This window comes from Somniosus microcephalus, chromosome 5 (assembly GCF_052327205.1).
Source record: "Somniosus microcephalus isolate GS21.2 chromosome 5, FLI_Smic_1.0, whole genome shotgun sequence".
Classification (NCBI taxonomy): Eukaryota; Metazoa; Chordata; class Chondrichthyes; order Squaliformes; family Somniosidae; genus Somniosus; species Somniosus microcephalus.
The window spans coordinates 119,163,229-119,185,222 of record NC_140991.1 but is presented as its reverse complement, the minus strand read 5'-3'; the positions used below and the strand labels follow the sequence as shown (position 1 = coordinate 119,185,222).

Sequence of the window (21,994 nt, the reverse complement as noted above, 5' to 3'; positions counted from 1 at the left end):
AGAGCTCTCCAACCACCCCTCAAAGAATCGCACACCCTCTCCCACATTATGCAAAGAAATTAAGTTGGGGGAAGAGAAGAATAGTTTCTCACCACCACCCTTCCCCACTGAGCACATAATAAAGGGCAGCACGGTGGCATACTGGTTAGCACTGTTGCCTCACAGCGCCAGGGACCCGGGTTCGAATCTGGCCTTGGGTGACTGTCTGTGTGGAGTTTGCACATTCTCCCCGTGTTTGCATGGGTTTCCTCCGGGTGCTCCAGTTTCCTCCCACAGTCCAAAGATGTGCGGGTTAGGTTGATTGGCTATGATAAAGTTGACCCTTAGTGTTTGGGGGATTGAATGCGTGGGGTTGCGGGGATAGGGTGGGATATGTGTTGGTGTAGGGGTTGCAGGGATCGGGTGGGATATGTGTCGGTGCGGGCTCGATGGGCCGAAATGGCCTCTATCTGCACTGTGAGGTTTCTGTGATTCTGTGAAAGGCCTGGAGGAGGGAAGGCTCACAATCCCCCTCCCCACCAAGTGGAACATCTCTAGCATTGGGCCAGGAGAGGAACCCAACCCCTCTGGAGAAGAAAACCCAGACCTGAACGCAGGAGATGCAGCTCGTTGCAACCCTCCTCCCCGCTGAGAGAGTTTGGTGCCCCAACCTGTTTTCTATACCCTTGTTCAAAAAGGGTGTAAGGATAAACCCAGCAACTACAGGCCAGTCAGTTTAACCCCGGTAGTGGGAAGCTTTTAGAAACAATAATCTGGGACAAAATTAACAGTCACTTGGAGAAGTGTGGATTAATTAAGGAAGGCCAGCACGGATTTGTTAATGGCAAATTGTGTTTAACCAACTTGATTGAGTTTTTTGATGAGGTGACAGAGGGTTGATGAGGGCAATGCAACTGATGTGGTGTACATGGACTTCCAAAAGGCGTTTGATAAAGTGTCACATAATGGGCTTGCCAGCAAAGTTGAAGCCCATGGAATAAAAGGGACAGTGGCAGCATGGATACGAAATTGGCTAAGTGACAGGAAACAGAGAGTAGTGGTGAACGGTTGTTTTTCGCACTGGAGGAAGGTATACAGTGGTGTTCCCCAGGGGACAGTACTAGGATCACTGCTTTTCTTGATATATCTTGAATGACTTAGACTTGGGTGTACAGGGCACAATTTCAAAACATGCAGATGACACAAAACTTGGAAGTATAGTGAACAGTGAGGAGGATAGTCATAGACTTCAAGAAGACATAGACAGGCTGGTGAAATGGGCGGGCACATGGCAGATGAAATTTAACGCAGAAAAGTGCAAAGTGATACATTTTGGTAGGAAGAATGAGGAGAGGTAATATAAACTAAAGGATACAATTCTAAAGGGGGTACATGAACAGAGAGACCTGGGGGTATATGTGCACAAATCGTTGAAGGTGGCAGGGCAGAGAAAGCGGTTAAAAAAGCATATGGGATCCTGGGCTTCATAAATAGAGGCATAGAGTACAAAATCAAGGAAGTTATGATTTTTATAAAACACTGGTTCAGCCTCAACTGGAGTATTGTGTTCCATTCTGGGCACCGCACTTTAGGAAGGATGTGAAGGCCTTAGAGAGGGTGCAGAAAAGATTTACAAGAATGGTTCCAGGGATGAGGGACTTCAGTTATGTGGATAGACTGGAGAAGCTGGGGTTGTTTTCCTTACAGCAAGAAGATTGAGAGGAGATTTGACAGAAGTGTTCAAAATCATGAGAGGTCTAAACAGAGTAGATAGAGAGAAACTGTTCCCATTGGCAGAAGGGCTGAAAACCAGAGGACACAGATTTAAGGTGATTGGCAGAAGATCCAAAGGCAGCATGAGGAAAAACCTTTTTACAGCAGAGAGAATTCTTGACAGATCGCAAGTGCCGGGTGTTAAATCTGTGAGTTGTTCAAGTAATTAATACTCAGACTTAATCAGTAACAATAAAACAGGTCTTTACTGGTTGGAGGTAGGAACTATACGTAGGTCTTTACTTCATGCCCACAGGCGGGAACTGAGGGGAGATCAGTACCCACAGTACTATTTATACCCCTATGGCCAGGAGTGGTACTGCGTATCACTACGCCCAACAAGTAGTGCAGTCCTGTCCATAGGTTCAAAGTAGCACACATATTACATACACAACATTCCTCCCTTCCTAGCTTTGCAGTCATCTCCCCATTTAACATAACGTAATAACATATATACATATATAACTTCAGGTTTACATAACAGAATAACATAGATACATAGATAACTTCATGTCAAAACAGATCACAGATTCAGTCTCTGCGGAAAACAGTTCACAGATTCAATCTCTGTGGTGGAGTCGGTTCACGTTGCTGGAGTGACTCATTCAATAGTCCTTCCATGGATTTAACAGTTTGAACTTCCGAACTGAATTGGCTCCGTTCGGAGGGACCACGTGCGTGATCTGGTAGAGGTAATAATGGTTCAGATGGGTCATCTTCTGTTTCGACTTTTCCTTTTCTGCTTCTTGGAGACTCTCTGGGCTCCACTGTCAGCTGCCAGCTGCATGCGCAGTTCCTCCTTCTCTCCCTCCTTTTTCCGTAGTAGAGCCACCTTCTCCCGATGTTCCGTAGACTTTCGGTGCTCCTCCATGATTTCTGTATGGTGGGAGTTGAAGTTACAAGTTGGGCAGGACAGGACATAGTAATATTCGGTGTCGTCCTGATCTAGGCCAGCGAGAGGGTCTTCTATTTCCTCCATACCCAGCTGGGCGTTAGCCAGCTTTTGTTCCAAGTCCAGACATCTTTCCTGAAGAGACTTCTTCATGCGTACCTCTTCATCCAGCTTTTTCTGGGCTTTCAGCAAGTCGTTTACTAATGACCTCATTTGAGATTTTACTACTTCAACTTCTTTTGGAGATTGATTGATCGGACTATTCAATCCCTCTACCGGAGCAGCTGTTTCAGCGGTCTGTTGTTCTACGTTGACGTAAGTCAGCGTACTTTTGGCATCCAAGGGCTGCTCTGTTGCAGTCATCTCAGTCTGTGTTGCCACCTCAGCTCTTCCAATAACCTTTGAGAGCTCCGAACCCCTTTCGTTTGAATATTGAAGTTCGTGTTCAAGTTTTTCCCATTTCAGAGTCCTGTCCTTCAGCATATGCAGGAGTTGGCTGACCGTTAACTCCTCTGACATCAGACGTTTTGTGTGCTCCTGCTCCATTTTCTCCATCAGCTGCTTCTGTTGTCTTTCCAGATTCTCCAACTCTATATCAAAGAACTCTTTCGTTGCATTCAACTCTTGCTCACAACGGCGAAGCATTTGTTCTAATTGCTGTTGTAGTTTGAAATGGAGTTGAGTTCGAGCCCGGTGTCCCTCAGAAATGGGCACATCAGTAGACTTGCCAGACTCAGAATCCACAGTTAAACTATGTTGTTGTTGCTCAGTGGAATTCTGTGCTGAAACTTTGTCTTTTGCACCTGAGTTGGGCTTACCATCATCCGTTCCAGAGTCTGGGCCGACTATCTTCACCGAGTTCTCACTCGTTATTGTTTGTAGGAAATGCCAGTCCATATTCATTTTCCTAATCCACTCCCATCCTAGTAGTGGAGAACCTCCTTCAGATATCACATATAAGTCCATTATTTGACTGTCTTCGCCCTTGTGGACCACTGCAACCTCTATTTTCCCGATGGGGTACACTCTTTGCCCCGTGTATGTTTTCAATATAATCCCCGTATCCTGTAGGGGAATATGTTGGAATAACTTTCCGTAATCTTTCTTATTTATGACCGTCAATGCCGATCCAGTGTCCAATTCCAGTTTTACTTGGACTCCTTCTATCTGAAGAGTGACCCAAATTGTCTGGAGGTCTGCACCCTTACCAGCGTTGAGTACTCTTAAGCTAGCCAGTTCATTACAGCTTAAGCTAGCCAGTTCATTACTGCTAGCGTCTGAATCGGACTCCTGTTCGGTCACCTTGTGTACCTTTGCGTATTTTCCTTGCGGTGACTTCTTGTTGCTGGTCTTCTTCCCTGACCTGCATACTCTAGCTATATGTCCAAGCCTACCACAAGTTCTACATTCTTGGTTTTTAAACCAACACTGGTTCTGATCATGCGTTGTCTTTCCACAACGATAACATTTGCCAGAACTCACACCCAATTTGTGTGCACTGAGCTCCGGTGACCGTAGCTGCATTACTGCCGTGCCTCTCGCTGCGGCTTCGTGTGCTGCTGCCATAGTGACCGCCTTCTCAAGCGTCAGCTCATTCTCCTCGAGCAGTCGCTTTTGTGTATCCTGTTTAAATAAACCACACACAAATTTGTCTCGAAGTGCCTCTGTCAGTCCCGTTCCAAACTGGCAATATTTCGCTAATTTACGCAATTCCAGCAAATAATCAGCATTGCTTTCATGCTGTAGCTGCCTTCTGTCGTAAAATTTAAATCGTTCCGCTAGCATCAGCGGCGTGGGGTTTAGATGATCTTTCAGGACAGTAACAATCTCATCGAACGTCTTATCCGCCGGTTCATCTGGTGATAACAGGTGTTTCAATTGCCCGTATGTCTTCGCACCCATTAAATTTAATAATGTTAGAGCTTTATCTTGGTCACGAATTTTATTGGCCTTACAATAATTTTTTACTCTTTCAACATATATGGCCCAATCTTCGAGGTCACTATCAAAGGTGCTAATATTCCCGTGTTTAGGCATTGTAGATTTGCAATTTCTCAGATTTTTTTTTTTTTTACTGCTATCCAAGATGGCGGCTTCCCGCTCTTGCCGTCGTCCTCCGCCCACAAAATGGCGGTTTTCCCGCGCTTGGCGGTCTTCACCCGTCCCCCAACGCCGTCTCCCTTCAGCCCCCGAGTGCGGCCCTTATCTTCGCCGCGATCGCCCGAGTGCGGCCCTTATCAGCGGATGCGATCGCTGGATCGCGAAGCGGCTCTCGGCTCTTATCAGGAGATGCGATCGCTCTGTTGAAACGCCTCCCGCTCGAAGCGGCTCTCGCGCCCTATTCCTCCAGCTCCCCCAGCCCCGTTCGTGCGGCCAACGCGGTGGACTGCCTGTCGCGTCGCTGCCCGGCTCAGACAACGGCTTACCCACCACCAAGCTGGAGAAGAAGCTGACGGTCGCCGATGGAGGCTCCGAGGTCAGGATGTCTTCCAGTGGGGTGGAGAGGGTGGAAACCTCTCTGCAACGTCCTGGCTGTGGACGAAGCTGCCGTGGAGTGACTGCCGCAGGGTCCGAATCAGACTCGTCGCCAGTGTTAAATCTGTGAGTTGTTCAAGTAATTAATACTCAGACTTAATCAGTAACAATAAAACAGGTCTTTACTGGTTGGAGGTAGGAACTATACGTAGGTCTTTACTTCATGCCCACAGGCGGGAACTGAGGGGAGATCAGTACCCACAGTACTATTTATACCCCTATGGCCAGGAGTGGTACTGCGTATCACTACGCCCAACAAGTAGTGCAGTCCTGTCCATAGGTTCAAAGTAGCACACATATTACATACACAACACCGGGTTTCAGCGCATGCGCTTCACATGTCTAAACCCGGCAATTGCGCGGCCCCTACGGGCGAGTACACACCTTGTAGGGGTCACAAAATCCGGCCCATTGCGTTCTTCTTGGGCTAACTCATTACATTCACTTACCTAATGCTACTCATTAAAAATTATTTTGTTTTGAATGGTATTAGAAAAATGTAAGTATATCTGAAGTGACTTATGTCTAAACTCATGAGGTGTAAGTGAATTCCTGGTTCTCCCTTTAGGCTGCAAGCCCTGCATGTACAGAGTTGGAGACTGTGATGCTTGACTGGCTGGGGAAGATGCTGAATCTGCCTGAAGAGTTTCTAGCTGGGACTAACAGCGTAGGTGGTGGAGTGATACAGGTAAGAAAAGGCTCAGTAAAAGATTGTAAAGAATGCTGTTATAATTGCCCAGAAATTGCTGGAAAAATAATGGCACGTTCATGATGCTCTCCATTATTAGTGTGTAAAAAACCCAGCAATTTGTGGCGAAGAGATAACATAATGAGCTACCAATCGCCACAAATTGCTGACCAACTTTTGCTGTTCCGCAGTTAGCCTTGCAAAAATGGAAGCTTGCCATCAACCTCCGCATGAGTGTCACGAAATACAAATGAATCTCGCCACAGACATTTAGGGCTGCTAATTCATGTCATAAGGACCCTGTTAATGTCGTGATTTATGGTCCTAACCTGAAGCTCAACCTTAAGAGGCCCATAAAAGGAACAGTTAAAACTGGAGTTTCACTCCCGCTGGTAGTAAATTGTTCCTAGAAATTTTTTTAATTAAAAATTTTACATTTTTAAATTTATGCTTTATTTTTCCTTTCTGTCTCTTTTTTTTCCCTCTCTCTTAATCCAATCTTTTTTTCCCTCTCTTATTTCTTTCTGTATCTAATTTGACTCTAATTCACCCTATTTCCGTCTCTCTGTCGTTCACTGTTTCTTTCTCTATCCTTTTTTCCATTGGTTAAGAAGATAGATAAACTGTTAGACCCGATGTTGACATCGCCATGCCATTATCAATTTGCATTTCCAGCAATTTACAGAACAAAAATAATACGACCTGAAGGGTGAGAAAAAAATCGAATTCATGGCACTCGCTGCGAGATGTGCCGCTCCAGCAATTTCAGGGCCAATATTATATTGATTAATAGGCATACACCACTTTGTCTACTGCAACCTCTCCTCAAAATCGGTGATACAGCGCCAATGGGAGAAGGAAAGTGAGGCTTATCGCAGGACCCCAACTCCTCAAACCACTGTCAGACAATATCGATGTTTTGCCCCCTTGCAGTGGCAAGATCCCTCTGTGTGGCGAAGATGCAATCAAGCAACTGCCCTGCATTTTTAAAGAACCTCAGACCCTGGTTTGAGCAGCAGGCGGAAGTTCTGTCCTAACCTACTACTGGCAGTAAACCCACCCCAGGAATAAATTCTAGTTTTTCACTGTGAATAAAAATAACAAATATTATTTTGGTTTGCATCGATGTTTTAATTTTAAAAACTCCAATTCTGGATCAGCTGCTCCATTCAAAGCCAAGTAGAAAGTTAGGGTAATGTAGTAGTTAAGCATTTAAATATATAGTTTGAATGACTGCAGTTTATAATTGTTTCCCACACGCTCACCGATGCTCAGTTTGGGTTCTGCCAGAACTGCTCGGCTCCAGACCTCATTATAGCCTTAGTCCAAACATATACAAAAGAGCTGAATTCTAGAGGCGAGGTGAGAGTGACCGCCCTTGACATCAAGACAGCATTTGACTAAGTGTGGCATCAAAGAGCTCTAGTAACATTGAAGTCAATGGGAGTCAAGGGGAAAACTCTCCACTGGCTGGAGTCATATCGAGCACAAAGGAAGATGGTTGTGGTGATGGAAGGCCAATCATCTCAGCCCCAGGACATCGCTGCAGGAGTTCCTCAGGGCAGTGTCCTAGGCCTAACAATCTTCAGCTGCTTCATCAATGACCTTCCCTCCATCATAAGGTCAGAAGTGGGAAGTTTGCTGATGATTTCAGTGTTCAGTTCCATTCACAATTCCTCAGATAATGAGGCAGTCCGTGCCCGCATGCAACAAGACCTGGACAACATCCAGGCTTGGGTTGATAAGTGGCAAGTAACATTCGCGCTACACATTCGCCAAGCAATGGCCATCTTGAATAAGAGAGCGTCTAACCACCTCCCCTTGACATTCAATGGCATTACCATTGTAGAATCCCCCACCATCAACATCCTGGGGGTCACCATTGACCAGAAACTTAACTGGAGTAGCCACATAAATATTGTGGTCACAAGTGCCTTCAACGTAGTAAGAGGTCCCAAGACGCTAGGCTGATGGCCACAGGCAGGTTGATGATGCTGCCAAATGGGAAAGTAATAGTCAGCACCTTGTAATAGATAATGTTGATATACTTAAGAAAAAACTACTTCATGATAAGACATTTCATTTAAAAATGCAATGCATAGATGTTTTGAAATTTGTTGAGTTCCGTGGAATGTAATTTTATGAGAAAATGGGACTAGAGCAGATAGCTCTGGTGTGAAACGAACAGTGGCAAATGCACAGTGGACAGAAATGGCCTCCTATGATTGTTTCCATGATTAAATGCTAGATTCTGAGTAAATGACAAATTAAGGACATCAACTTCAACGTAAACTGAGACTCTAGTTCCTGAATTTGTACAATTGTGGGGCAGAACTTTTCTGGAAAAACTGGTAAGGACTCCCAATTGTTTTGCACTCTCTGCAGTGCATTTTGTAAAGTGGAAAACACAATTAATTTTCCCATATAGTCCATCAATTATTAAACAAAAGAGACAATAAAGTCAAATTGAAAAGTAAACACTAAATGAGTTCAGTCAGAAGGTAATTGCTGTTCAGATTGGAGATCAGAACCCTAGAAATGTTTATGGGAAGCTTAAGTTAAGGGTTCAAATCTAGGCACCATAAATATAACATAGTCACTAATTAATCCAATGAGGAATTCAGGAGAAATTTCTTCACTCAGACAGTGGTGAGAATGTGGAACTCGCTACCACATGGAGGGGTTTAGGCAAATAGCATAGATGCATTTAAGGGAAGGCTAGATGGCCTGTTTCTGTAAATTCTATGTAAGGAGCAGGTCAGAGGCTGGATATTCCGCAGCGAATGACTCAACTCCTGACTTCCCAAAGCCTTTCCACCACTTACAAGGCACAAGTCAGGAGTGTGATGGAATTCTCTCCACTTGTCTGGATGAGAGTAGATCCAAAAACACTCAAAAAGCTCGACACCATCCAGGACAAAGCAGCTTGATTGGCACCCCATCCACCACCTTAAACATTCACTCCCTGCACCACCAGCGTACCATGGCTGCAGTGTGTACCATCTACAAGGTGCACTGCATCAACTCACCAAGGCTTCTTCGGCAGCACCTCCCAAACCCGCGACCTCTTCCACCTAGAAAGACAAGGGCAGCAGGCGCATGGGAACAACACCACCTCCAAGTTTCCCTCCAAGTCACACATCATCCTGACTTGGAAATATATTGCCGTTCCTTCATCGTCGCTGGGTCAAAATCCTGGAACTCCCTCCATAACTGCACTGTGGGAGTACCTTCACCACATGGACTGCAGCGGTTCAAGAAGGCAGCTCACCTTCTCAAGGGCAATTAGGGATGGGCAATAAATGCTAGCCTTGCCAGTGATGTCCACATCCCATGAATGAATAAATAAAAAAAAGAGAGAACGTGCACTGCTGGGAAGGCAAATGCGGTGGTGCTGTAGCGAGACACCTGCTGCAACAACAGAAGAGGAGGAAGCCACAATTAAAGCAGCAGAAGAACCCCGCAGAGTGAATCAAATTTTTTACATGCTAGTGCTTGGGGCCTGGGAGTGGCATATCAATAGCAGCAAGAAGAGAAATCGTGCAGCTTGCTGGGCCCTGCTTTCCTGCCACCATTTACATGCTGTAGGTGCGGCCGGCTGTCTTCTCTGTATCTCAGCAGAGCTTGGAGCATCCTGCGCCCTGTCAACACCATCTACTTTTGCTCACTTGTGAAATGTGAGACACCAGTTGACAACTCTACTCTATGGCACACTGTGGCCACTGTGGTGTGTGTATTTGCACTGGTACTGCTGACGCTGCACCCTCGGAGGCTGGAGGTTCCTCTGAGGAGTCGTCTTCCTCCTCTGGCTGGACACTGGGGGTGGGGGGGGGCAGTTGATAGATCTGTGGAAGAGTAAAGAGATGAATTAGACATGTTATAATAAGAATGGGTAACGTTACCATTATGCACATGTTGGCATTTCACTGGCTGCTGATATCAGTCACCATATGAGTGACTGCTGTATGAGATGTGATTCTGTCATCAGGTTGCTGGGATGTCCCCCTCTCTCTGTCTCCCACCGCCAGCATCTCTCCAACTCCCAATATCTCCAGGGCCCCCTCCTCTGCTGGTGTGAGTTGGGTGAATACTGGAGGACCACCTCCGGTTCTCTGCCTCTCCCGTGTTTTCTGGGCTCTTTTCTCCTGCAAGGGGGGAAAGAAGATAACTTTGAGTGGGAGTGATGGAATGAGTGTAAGGAATGGATGGGTTACATCTGTAGAGGGTGACTATGAGGGAGTGGTGTGACAATGCCAAATGGCCTCCTTCTGTGGTATTACTTGCTATGATTGCATTAGGTTGAGGGTGAGTGTGAGGGGTGGTTAGTTAGATGGGGATGTGAGTATGTTCATAGAGAGAGGGATGGGTGGATGTGCAAGGAATGTTGGGGTGAGGAATGATGTGCAGGAGTAGGCTTGGGAAGGCAGAGTGATGGGGATGTGGTGACAGGCACATTAGGATGAAGGTGAGTGTGGCATTGCACTCATCTGTCCAGACCTCATGAAATCATTGAATCATTTCCTGCACTGGATCCAGCTCCTCCTGACCACATCCCTGCTGCTGACCTCCTCTGCTATCTCCAACCAGGCTCTTTTGCTGTCTTTTGGAGGTCTCCTGCGCCTATCTGCAGAGAACAGGACCTCCCCACGTGCTCTCACTGCCTCCACCAGAATATGCAGGGATGCGTCAGAAAATCGTGGTGCAGCTCTCTGCCTTTGACTATTCATCAGTGTTGGTTTAGAACAGTACTCAGCCCTTTGTATTTCAGCTTCCACACTCCTCTAGCAACCTTCAAATGAGATGTGTGCAAGGCTGCTTTAAAAAGCGGTGCTTGAAACGAGTCATCGATGATGTTTATTATTGTCAGACCCGCTCCATTTAATTGGGCAGGGAAATGCGCAGGACTGGTTTAATTGGGGCCATTAAGTTAAAGTCGCCCCGAAGAACGCACTGTGCAGAACACTGTGCTCCTAACCCGCTATGCGGCCCGCACGCACCCGACCCGAATCCATGGTAAAAATTCTGGCCTAGGTCAGGATGGTGATGTGACAGTTGGCCTCACCCTGATTTTCCTGCTTTTTCTGCTGCTATTTTGCTCGATTTCAGATGGTGGAGGAAATTCCAAGTCTTTTTTTGCCTGAGCTGAAGGGTTATTTACTGGTAATTTCCTTGTGAGTCACACATCTTTAAAGCAAACTCAAACTCTGGTGATAATAATACTGATTTGTACCAAAGACGTACATTTCTTTCAGATAGGGAAAGCAATAACTGTTCAAGAGCGGTGATCTTTATTTTGATAAAAGTAGCTCAAATATCACAGCCTCTGGGCCATCAGTCCCATTATTTGATGTTTATCTTTTGCAAATGTCATTCTTTTTCCTAGAAGCCTGTGATTGCTTGCAATTTCAGCGTGCTCAAAATTATTAAATGTTTATGAAAGTAAAAACCTTTCCAACTTCATTGGAATCTGTGAAGCTGTTACTGACATTGATTTCCTGCATCCTGCAATAATAGCAGGCAGCATAAATCCAATTTTTGTTCCGCGATGTAATTTTGATGTCGGCAGCGCACGTGTTTGAATATTATTTGGTCATCTGGTAGTGAACAGATTCCAAATATATTTCAGCTGACACTTGAAAAAGCCAGAAGATGAAAGGAAACTACAGCTCTAGATGTTTGACGAATGAGAATATGCGTCGGCTTTGACCAGTTTTTCTTTTCCTCTTATGCATGGCTCACCATAGCAACAATTGTCTGTATTGTGTCAGCAGTGGAGTAAAATGTATCTTAGCAACTTACAAGTTTTCCTCTCTACTAGCACTGTTACAAAAAGCTGCAAAACAGAGTGCTCTGTGATATACAAGGAGTAAAAATCATCTTGTTAGGAATCCAGCAGTTGTAGGGCATAAATTGCAAGGCTCCACTGCCAGTGAGGACTTCACTTCACACAAGTCTGGGTCAGAGATAGGGCCAGGCTGGCAGCGGAGCCTTAACATTTCCACCCTTGTATATAAACTGTTAGGGCAGGATTTTCATTGGGTCGTGGAGGCGGGATTGGAGGCGTGTGGGGGGTTAAAATCCCGAAATCAGGGGGCACGAACCCATCCCGCCCCCAACCCGCCTCCATGCCAGTTTCAAAGGAGGCGGGTACCTGACCTGCACTGGGACCCGCCTCCCCGAGGCGGGAAGGGGATTAGTGCCAATTAACTGCCTGTTAACAGGTAGTTAACAGAAAGCAGAATGGCCGCGATCTGTCAAAAATTGCAGCATTCACCTTTCTGTTCCGGGGAGATCTCTAAATCATCCTGAGAGGAAGGAATTAACCTGGAGTCCAGATTGTCAGTGTTTGATAGCTTCAAACAGGTAATTAACAGGCAGTTTTTAGCCTAATCCCTATTTTCATTGGTGAAATGTGGGATTCCCGACGGCTCCAAACCACGCCAAGTTAGCGAGGTGGGCCGTCGGGATGAAGGGCTTGGAGGGTTCGAGATGTCCGGTGTTCAGGTGAGTGATGGGTGCATGAGTGAAGAGGTAAGTGTGTTTGGTGTGTGTAAAGTGTTTAAAGAAGTTTTACTTACATGTACTTACCTTTACAGCCCTCCTTCCTTCAGGTCTCAGGAGTCCCTCATCTCACCGGCACAGAAAGCAGAATGGCCGCGATCTGTCAAAAATTGCAGTGTTCAGCTTTCTGTTCCAGGGAGATCTCTAAATCACCCTGAGAGAAAGGAATTAACCTGGAGTACAGATTGTCAGTGTTTGACAGCTTCAAACAGCTTTGAAACGCTGATATTTAATCTGTCAAAAGTTCTTGACAGATGAAATATCAATCTGTGATGTCACCTGTTGCCGGGTGGCCCTTAATTGGCCTGCTGAGCCCGCTGGGCGGGCTCAACAAGGTCAATCAAGTCAGAATCGCGTGGGTTGGCTAGAACTCTATGGAGACGGGACTACAACCCCGAAAGTTGTAGTCCCGCCTCCTCAATGAAAATCCAGCCCTTAGAATCGTGGGTCAGCCAACCAAGGTGAGGGAGCTTGAGTGTTACAGTGTCCTTCAGCCCTATCACATGACCTTCGGGTTGGGGATGGGTACCATTTTTGCTTTACCTATCACAACCCCTGATCTTAATGATTATTGAAATATGATAACAAAGAAAGGAACCCATTGTAGCAGCTGCAACTAAGTATGACTGACGAAAAGTCATTTATTAATTTGAATGTTTTGTGCTTATTGAATCAAGAGAAAATGCACTTACTAATTAATTAATCTATAATAGTGTATTTGGTAGCTCGTATATAAAACTAATTGGGTCAAATTAGTATCAGCTGGGTATTGTCTCACATTTACTATTCCCTACTTTTCTTTGGTTATATACCTCCAGATCAGAGGAGTCATTTAATTAATTTTAGTCGATGAAAAATTCGTGCTCCAATTCTTGAGGGTGAAGCTCTCCGTTGAGAGCACAAATTCATAAAATTACTCCTCAAAATTAGGCTGGTCTCAGTGGACAGTTTCCAGGGTCCATTGTGAAGCTGCTCCCTGTTGCATCAGTAATTTATGTTTTTGGAGTGGCTACATGGGTTTAAATTAAACGAAATAGCAAATTAGCTTTATCATGCAAATAGATAATCTGAATTTATATTTAAAATCAAGGAAAGTTCAACGTTGGAGGAAGGAATTTGTCATATTGTGTCTGTGCCAGTGCTAGCTCTACACTACAGCTATCTAATCAAAACACATTTCCCTGCTATTTCATCATATCCTTTAATATTTTTACTCGTGTTTATCTAATTATTAAATGTTTATGAAAGTAAAAACCTTTCCAACTTAATTGGAATCTGTGAAGCTGTTACTGACATTGATTTCCTGCATCCTGCAATAATAGCAGGCAGCATAAATCGATTTTTTGTTCCGAGATGTAATTTTGATGTCGGCAGCGCATGTGTTTGAATGTTATTTGGTCACCTGGTAGTGAACAGATTCCAAATATATTTCAGCTGACTCTTGAAAAAGCCAGAAGATGAAAGGAAACTACAGCTCTAGATGTTTGACAAATGAGAGATTATGCGTCGGCTTTGACCAGTTTTTCTTTTCCTCTTATGCATGGCTCACCATAGCAACAGTTGTCTGTATTGTGTCAGCAGTGGAGTAAAATGTATCTTAGCAACTTACAAGTTTTCCTCTCTACTAGCACTGTTACAAAAAGCTGCAAAACAGAGTGCTCTGTGATAAGCAAGGAGTAAAAATCAAATCAAAACACATTTCCCTGCTATTTCATCATATCCTTTAATATTTTTACTCAAATGTTTAACTAATTCCCTCTTAAATGCTGTGATTGACTCCGCTTCAATAGACAGGTAATAATTCATTCCATATTCTAGAAATTCTTAGGATGAAAAATTTCTTCTAAATGCCCCTTTATTTTTTGAACACTAATCCTAAATTTGCATCTCCTTGTTACTGATTCACAGACCAGTGGAAATAATCTTTAGCAATCTATCCTCTTTTAATTGCAATTATCGTTTGATTACAGCAGTTGATATGGAATATATTGTATCTGATCTAGTATGCATGGTACATTCTGGGAATGAGTGAGCTTTGCTGTTTGGTTAGGACTGTGGATGACCTATAGTACTAATTCCAGGTAGTGGCAACGGCGCTAATGTGCACTGCTGTCCTTGCCTGCTGTGTCAACACTGATATGTATTGTACTTGCATATTGTAAATGAACACTGCAGGTCCCACTGGTGGGGGTAGGCATACTGTAGCCATTGCATTCATGGGTCTCTTACATTGTTTATTATATCAAGAAAGAATATTCCAGAGTGTCTGAAATTAAAGCAGCCATTACATTACCACACCAACTTGAGTGTTTATCGGACATAACAAATACCTGGTGGGTTTTGGTTGTGGTATCACGCAAGTCCTTTCCAAATTTTAAATGCTTCTATTAGATTCTCCCCTTCCCCAACCTTCTCTGCTTTAGTGAATACAATCCAAGTTTTTCAAGTCCCTTATCATAACTATATTTTTTTCCCCTAGTATCATCCTGGTAAATTTATGTTGCAGCTTTTCCATAGCTCCAGTATCCTTTCTATTATAAAATGCCCAAGACTGCAATTAGTATTCCAACTGTGGCTTAACCAACTTCTTGTACAGATTCATCATCCCTGTTTGTTTTTGTAATCGATGTCAAATGTATAACACTCAAATCTCCTTTGCCCTTTTATGGATTTTTAAAAATCTGAAAGCTGCTTTTGAAGATCTGTGTCTGAACCCCTGGAATTCTCTGTTCCTCCATTTTGTTGAGAGATTTTTCTGTTTAAGGTTGTATCTTTTTCTCTTTTTACCAAAATGTAGTTACAGTAATCACAGTTATCTGCATTTTCCATGTATCTGCTCTGTCTATGCCTCCTGCGGTCTCTTGCTTTCTTCCTCACAGTTTGCCATGTCTCCTAATTTGGTGTTGTCAGCAAACTTCAGTATTAGTCACTCGATGCCCAAGTCGACACTAGAGACCTCAACCCAGGGCATGGCACTAGCTATATTTTGCCAATATAAAAACACCTATTCACTTTTACTCTGTACTATCTATCCTTCAGCTTTTACTCTATCTATGCTACTAGTTTACCAAGCACTTTTTGACAATCCAGATATACCGCAGCTACTGCATCCTTTTGTCTAATTATTTGCTAATTTCCTCAAGTAATTTGATTTAGTTCTGCAAGATCAGCCCATTAGAAATCTGTGTTGATTGTGCCTAATTAACCCATACTACAGTAGTGTAGTGGTTGTGTTACTGAATAATTAATCCAGAGGCCTGGACTAATAATCAAGAGAACATGGGCTGGATTTTCATTCAGAAGTCAGGAAGGAGGCGGGACTACAACTTTCGGGTTGTAGTCCCGCCTCCATCGAGATGCGGCCAATCCACGCAATTTTCATTTGATTGACCTTGTTGAGCCCGCCCAGCAGGCTCAGCAGGCCAATTAAGGGGCAACAGGTGACGTCACAGACTGAAATTTCATCTGTCAAGACGTGTTGACGGATGAAATACCAGTGTTTCACAGCTGTTTGAAGCTGTCAAACACTGACAGCCTTACTTCTAACCTGAGTCCTTCTACGCAGACTCAGTTAGAAATCTCGCCGGCACTGAAAGCTGCAGGCTGTCACTTTTGACAGATCGCAGCCATTCTGCTTTCTGTGCCGGCTGAATGATGGACTCCCGAAACCTAGAGGAAGGAAGGCTGTAAAGGTAAGTATAGGTAATTTAAACTTCTTTACACACTTTAGACACACCAAACACACTTACCTTTGCACTCATGCACCCATCACTCACCTGAACACCGGCATCTCGACCCCTCCAAGTCCTTCAACCCGACAGCCCGACTCCTCTAACTTGGCGTGGTTTGGAGCCGTCGGGAATCCCACACGACAACCTTCAAAATAGTGATTAGGCTAAAAACTGCCTGTTAACTACCTGTTAACAGGCAGTTAATTGGCACTAATCCCTTCCCTCCTCGGGTCGGCGGGTCCCAGTGCGGGGCAGGTGCCCGCCTCCTTTGAAACTTACATGGAGGCAGATTTTGGGCGGGATGGTGTCGGGACCTCCGAATTCGGGATTTTGGCCCCCCGCATGCCTAAAAGCCCGCCTCACGGCACACTGAAAATCGACCCCCATGAGTTCAGATCCCACCATTGTAGTTTTGTAGAATTTGAATTCAGTTAAAAAAAATCTGGAAATAAATAGCTGGTATCAGTTAAAACAAAAGTGATCATGAATCTATCAAATTGTCATAAAAAGCTAATTGGTTTACTAATGTCCTTTAAGGGAGGAAACCTGCTGTCCTTTCCTCCCTCCAGTCCCACACCAACGTGCTTGACAATTAACTGCCCTCTGAAGTGGCCCAGCAAGCCACTCAGTTGTATCAAACCAGTACAAAGACTGTAGTGGTCAAGAAGGCGACTCACCACCATATTCTCAAGGCAACTGGGGATGGGCAATAAATGCTGCCTTTGCCAGTGACAGCCAGATCCTGGGAATTTTTTTTAATGCCTTTTGAAATGTTCACTAAAGTTATCCCTTATTATAGTTGTTAAGCAACCTCCTTTCTCCTCTGGTTCACAACAACACCTTTCGAGAGTAAGTACGAAACTTCATAGATAAACAGACTATCTATGTAAACAGTTTGCAATTGTTTACCTCAGAACCATTTCCCTTAAAAATTCCTTTACTTACTGTTATCTTTAGCAAAAGGACTCGCTACCCTTGTTTTATTACCCTAAAACTAAACCATTCATGGGTGATGTCATTACTAACATTTATTTTTTTACACAAGCACTTTACATTTCAGAAAACAAGCAATGCTTTCTCCTCACAACACTTCAAAGTCATCATGTTTATATCGGAAAGCCTGACAATGCATTCCTTTTATGACACTTGCAGGAAAACCTTTAACTCCCCAACATACATCTCTCCAGGATGTCTAACAATAGTTTCTAATAGTTTTGCTGCTATTAACATGAGGTTAGCTGGTCTATAATTGGCAGCTTTTCCCATTTTTTGAACAGGAGTGTTCGTTTCACCACTCTCCAGTCTTTTGGTACAATGTTCATTTCCATAGTTAGTGATCCAGCTATTTCATCACAAACCTCCCTCTGTATACTTGAGTGCAATCTCTTTGGACCTGTGACTTATCAATTTTAAGAAGTCACACAACACCAGGTTATAGTCCAACAGCTTTATTTGAAATCACAAGCTTTCGGAGCGCTGCTCCTTCTTCAGGTGAAGAAGGAGCAGCACTCCGAAAGCTTGTGATTTCAAATAAAGCTGTTGGACTATAACCTGGTGTTGTGTGACTTCTTACATTTGTCCACCCAAGTCCAACTCCGGCATCTCCACACCATTATCAATTTTAAATCACATTAGCCTTCTCCTCTGGTATTACTGCAGTTGTTCTTTCACCTTCCTGTGTAAATAAAAGGCAAAATATTTGTCAAGTACTTCTTATTTATTACCCACAGTCAATTGCGAACTATATTATGTTAAAATAGCATACCAATTTTTATATATAAATAAAAATCATAAGCCAGAATATATCACAACAGGGTGAGGCACCTGGGAAGAAAAGGTATCAGAATTGGGCTGGGAGCTAGCAGCACTACAGTCAGCTAGTGGGATGGGAACTGAATGGGATGTAGGAAACAAAGATATTATTTATTAATTGGGAGGCGCTATTATTATACAGTTAATTAAAATATTATTAAAATAAATTCAGAAATGGCAACCTAGAGGCCCTAGGAATGGGTAAAGAGAGGATCAGGAAGAGTAGGTAGAAACTTTGAATCATTACAGCACAGTAGGAGGCCTTTCGGCCCATCGAGCCCGTGCTGGCTCTCTGCAAAAGCAGTTCAGTTAGTTCCAATCCCCCGCCGTTTCTCCGTAGCCCTGCAATTTTTTTTCCTTCAGCTACTTATCTAATTCCCTTTTGAAAGGCACGATTGAATCTGCCTCCACCGCTCTTTCAGGCAGTGCATTCCAGATCATAACCACTCGCTGCGTAAAAAAGTTTTTCCTCATGTTGCCTTTGGACCTTCTGCCAATCACCTTAAATCTGTGTCCTCTGGTTTTCGACCCTTCCACCAATGGGAACAGTTTCCCTCTATCTACTCTGTCCAGACCTCTCATGATTTTGAACACCTCTATCAAATATCCTCTCAACCTTCTCTGCTCTAAGGAGAACAACCTCAGCCTCTCCAGTCTATCCATGTAACTGAAGTCCCTCATCCCTGGAGCCATTCTTATAAATCTTTTCTGCACCCTCTCCAAAGCCTTCACATCCTTCCTAAAGTGCAATGCCCAGAATTGGACACAATACTTCAGTTGTGGCCGAACCAGTGTTTTATAAAGATTCATCAAAACTTCCTTGCTTTTGTACTATTTGTCTCTATTTATAAAGCCCAGGATCCGATATGCATTTTTAACTGCTTTCTCAACCTGCCCTGCCATCTTCAAACGATTTGTGCACATATACCCTCAGGTCTCTCTGTTCCTGCACCCCCTTTAGAATTGTACCCTTCAGTTTATATTACCTCTCCTCATTCTTCCTACCAAAATGTATCACTTCGAACTTTTCTGCGTTAAACTTTATCTGCCACAACTGTATGCCTTCCTCCAGTCCGAAAAACAACCGGTCACCATTACTCTCTGTTTCCTGTCACTTAGCCAATTTCATATCCATGCTGCCACTATCCCTTTTATTCCATGGGCTTCAACTTTGCTGGCAAGCCTATTATGTGGCACTTTATCAAATGCCTTTTGGAAGTCCAAGTACACCACATCAACCACATTGCCCTCATCAACCCTCTCTATTACCTTATCAAAAGATTCAATCAAGTTGGTTAAACACAGTTTAACAAATCCATGCTGGCTTCCCTTAATTAATCCACACTTGTCCAAGTGACTGTTAATTTTGTCCCGGATTATCATTTTTAAAAGCTTCCCCACCACCGAGGTTAAGCCGACTGGCCTGTAGTTGCTGGGTTTATCCTTACACACTTTTTTGAACAAGGGCGTAACATTTGCAATTCTCCAGTCCTCTGGCACCACCCCCATATCCAAGGAGGATTGGAAGATTATGACCAGTACCTCTGCAATTTCCACCTTTACTTACCTCAGCATCCTATGATGCATCCCATCCAGTCCTGGTGACTTATCTACTTTAAGTACAGCCAGCCTTTCTAGTACCTCCTCTTTATCAATTTTTATCCCATCCAATATCTCAGCTACCTCCTCTTTCACAATTACTTTGGCAGCATCTTCTTCCCTGGTAAAAACAGATGCAAAGTACTTCTTTAGTACCTCAGCCATGCCCTCTGCCTCCATGCATAGGTCTCCTTTTTGGTCCTTATTTGGCCCCACCCCTCCTCCTACTACCCATTTACTATTTATATGCCTATAGAAGACTTTTGGATTCCTTTTTATGTTAGCTGCCAATCTATTCTCATACTCCCTTTTCCCTTCATTTCCTTTATCACTTTCCCTCTGAACTTTCTGTATTCAGCCTGGTTCTCACTTGTATTTTCAACATGGCATCTGTCATATGCCCCTTTTTCTGCTTTATTTTACTCTCTATTTCTTTCTTCATCCAGGGAGCTCTGCCTTTGGTTGCCCTACCTGTTGTGTATGTACCTTTAAGGGAATAACTGGTCTCAGACTGCAGTACCGGCAGTGACCACCCCTGTATAAAAGGCGCTAGCAATCTTCTGTAGTTTCAGTTTCCCATTTGTCTCCATTCAGAAAAGATTTGTTTTGTTCAACTCCTGCTGTCCGTGTCTCAATCATACACGGACATAATATTGGCGACGAGCAGATACAAACTTACCTACAGTCTGCACCACCTCCTGGGATCCATTCCTGAAGCGAAGTGAGCAGAGGTCGAGGCCTGAAGGAAGAAAGAAGCAGTAGAAATGGGCGTCGACCGTGGGCATCCGCCCTTGAGTCAGCGGAGTTGAAGATTGCTGGAGAGGCTGTCGAGAGCGGGGCTGGGTTCCTGTCGACGGTGCTTCAGCTAATCGGGCTGGTGGCAGGTAGTACACTGATCCTTCCTGGGCTGCGGCGGTCTAGAACTCGAGCGGGTGGCTTGCAACGGGGCCGAGCAGCGTTGTCGGGAAGAGGAGAGAGAGCGAGGGTGGAGCACACAGACCCGAGAAGAGGGAGGCAAGAGTCCCACAGGGTTGTTCTACGACGGGAAAATAATAAATATATATAAAACGCGCAGGAAGCCGTGAGGGGCTGCAGGTTGCAACGGAAACCGCGGAAAGCAGCGCTAGCAACAGCGGGAAAGAAGGCAAGCGCGGGAGGCGCCATCTTAATCCAGCGGGGAAGAAGGCAAAGTGCCATTTTGTTAAATCGGGGAAGAAGGCAAAGCGCGGGAGGCGCCATTTTAGATTTTCAAGATGCCAAAGACTGGCTGTATCACTGCCTTTGATAATGCAATAGAGGACTGGACCACGTATGTGGAAAGAGTCAAGGTATATTGCGAGGCAAACGAAATAGCCGAGGAGAAAAAGGCATCGGTACTGCTAAATTTAATGGGCGCAAGAACATACGGCCTATTGCGGGACCTGATTGCTCCAGCCAAACCGAAGGCGAAGAGTTTTAACGACATTGTTGCTATCCTACAGGAACACCTAAACCCTGCACTGCTGCTGATAGCAGAAAGATTTAAATTCCACAGGAGAACTCAGCGTAAAGATGAGAGCAATGCTGAGTACCTTACGGAACTACGCAAGCTAGCAAAGCACTGCCAGTTCGGAGCAGGACTGGCCGATACACTATGGGACAAATTTGTCTGTGGACTCCTGAGTGAAGGAACCCAGAAGAGGCTACTCTCAGAGAAAGAGCTAACGCTAGATAAGGCTTTCAGCGTGGCAGTATCGTACAAAGCAGCAGCCAGGGGAGCTACGGAAATACAACAAAAGCTACAGGAATACGGCACCCACGAAATGACACGGGAATTTGCAAAATGTTATCGCTGCGGCAGAACTAACCATGACCAGAAGGACTGCTGGTCCAAGGACAAAATATGCAGGCAATACGGAAAGATGGGACACATTGCACGAGTTTGCAGGTCTGGGAAGAAGACCAACGACAACAAAAAAGCTAATAAGGAACCGTACAGGAAAGTACAAAAGCTGACGGACAGTAGTTCCGAAGACCAGATGAGCGATAGTGAATCCGGGAACAAGAGACTAAGCTGTCTCAAACTTCACAACGTAATCGCAAAAGAGGATCACCGAACCATTTGGGTCACCCTCACGATAGCAGGGTCTCAAGTCAAAATGGAATTGGATACAGGATCAGCCCTAACCATCATGAATCGACAAGACTACGAGCGACTATTCTCACACATACCTTTGAGAGAGACATCCATTGTCTTGAGGACGTATACGGGGCAAAAAGTATACCCCAGAGGGAAAATAAGGGTGCCTGTCGAATACAACGGCAAGAAAATACGGAAATTGTATCTCTACATTCTGCAAGATGGTGGACCACCGTTATTGGGACGTGAATGGATCAGAAAGATAAGTTTAGACTGGCACTCCATTCAGGCACTAACGGTGGCTG

General features: G+C 44.4%; 1 protein-coding gene across 6 annotated transcripts in view; it reads left to right on the top strand.

Annotated features, from left to right (window-relative positions):
• The window catches only part of ddc (dopa decarboxylase), a 237,719-nt gene that overhangs the window by 6,076 nt on the left and 209,649 nt on the right, over positions 1-21,994 (top strand). For all 6 annotated transcript variants that reach the window (XM_085988121.1, XM_085988120.1, XM_085988119.1 and 3 more), the window contains exon 4: positions 5,748-5,867. In XM_085988121.1, the coding sequence (XP_085844247.1) occupies positions 5,748-5,867 (120 nt within the window). The remainder of the gene's footprint in view (positions 1-5,747; positions 5,868-21,994) is intronic.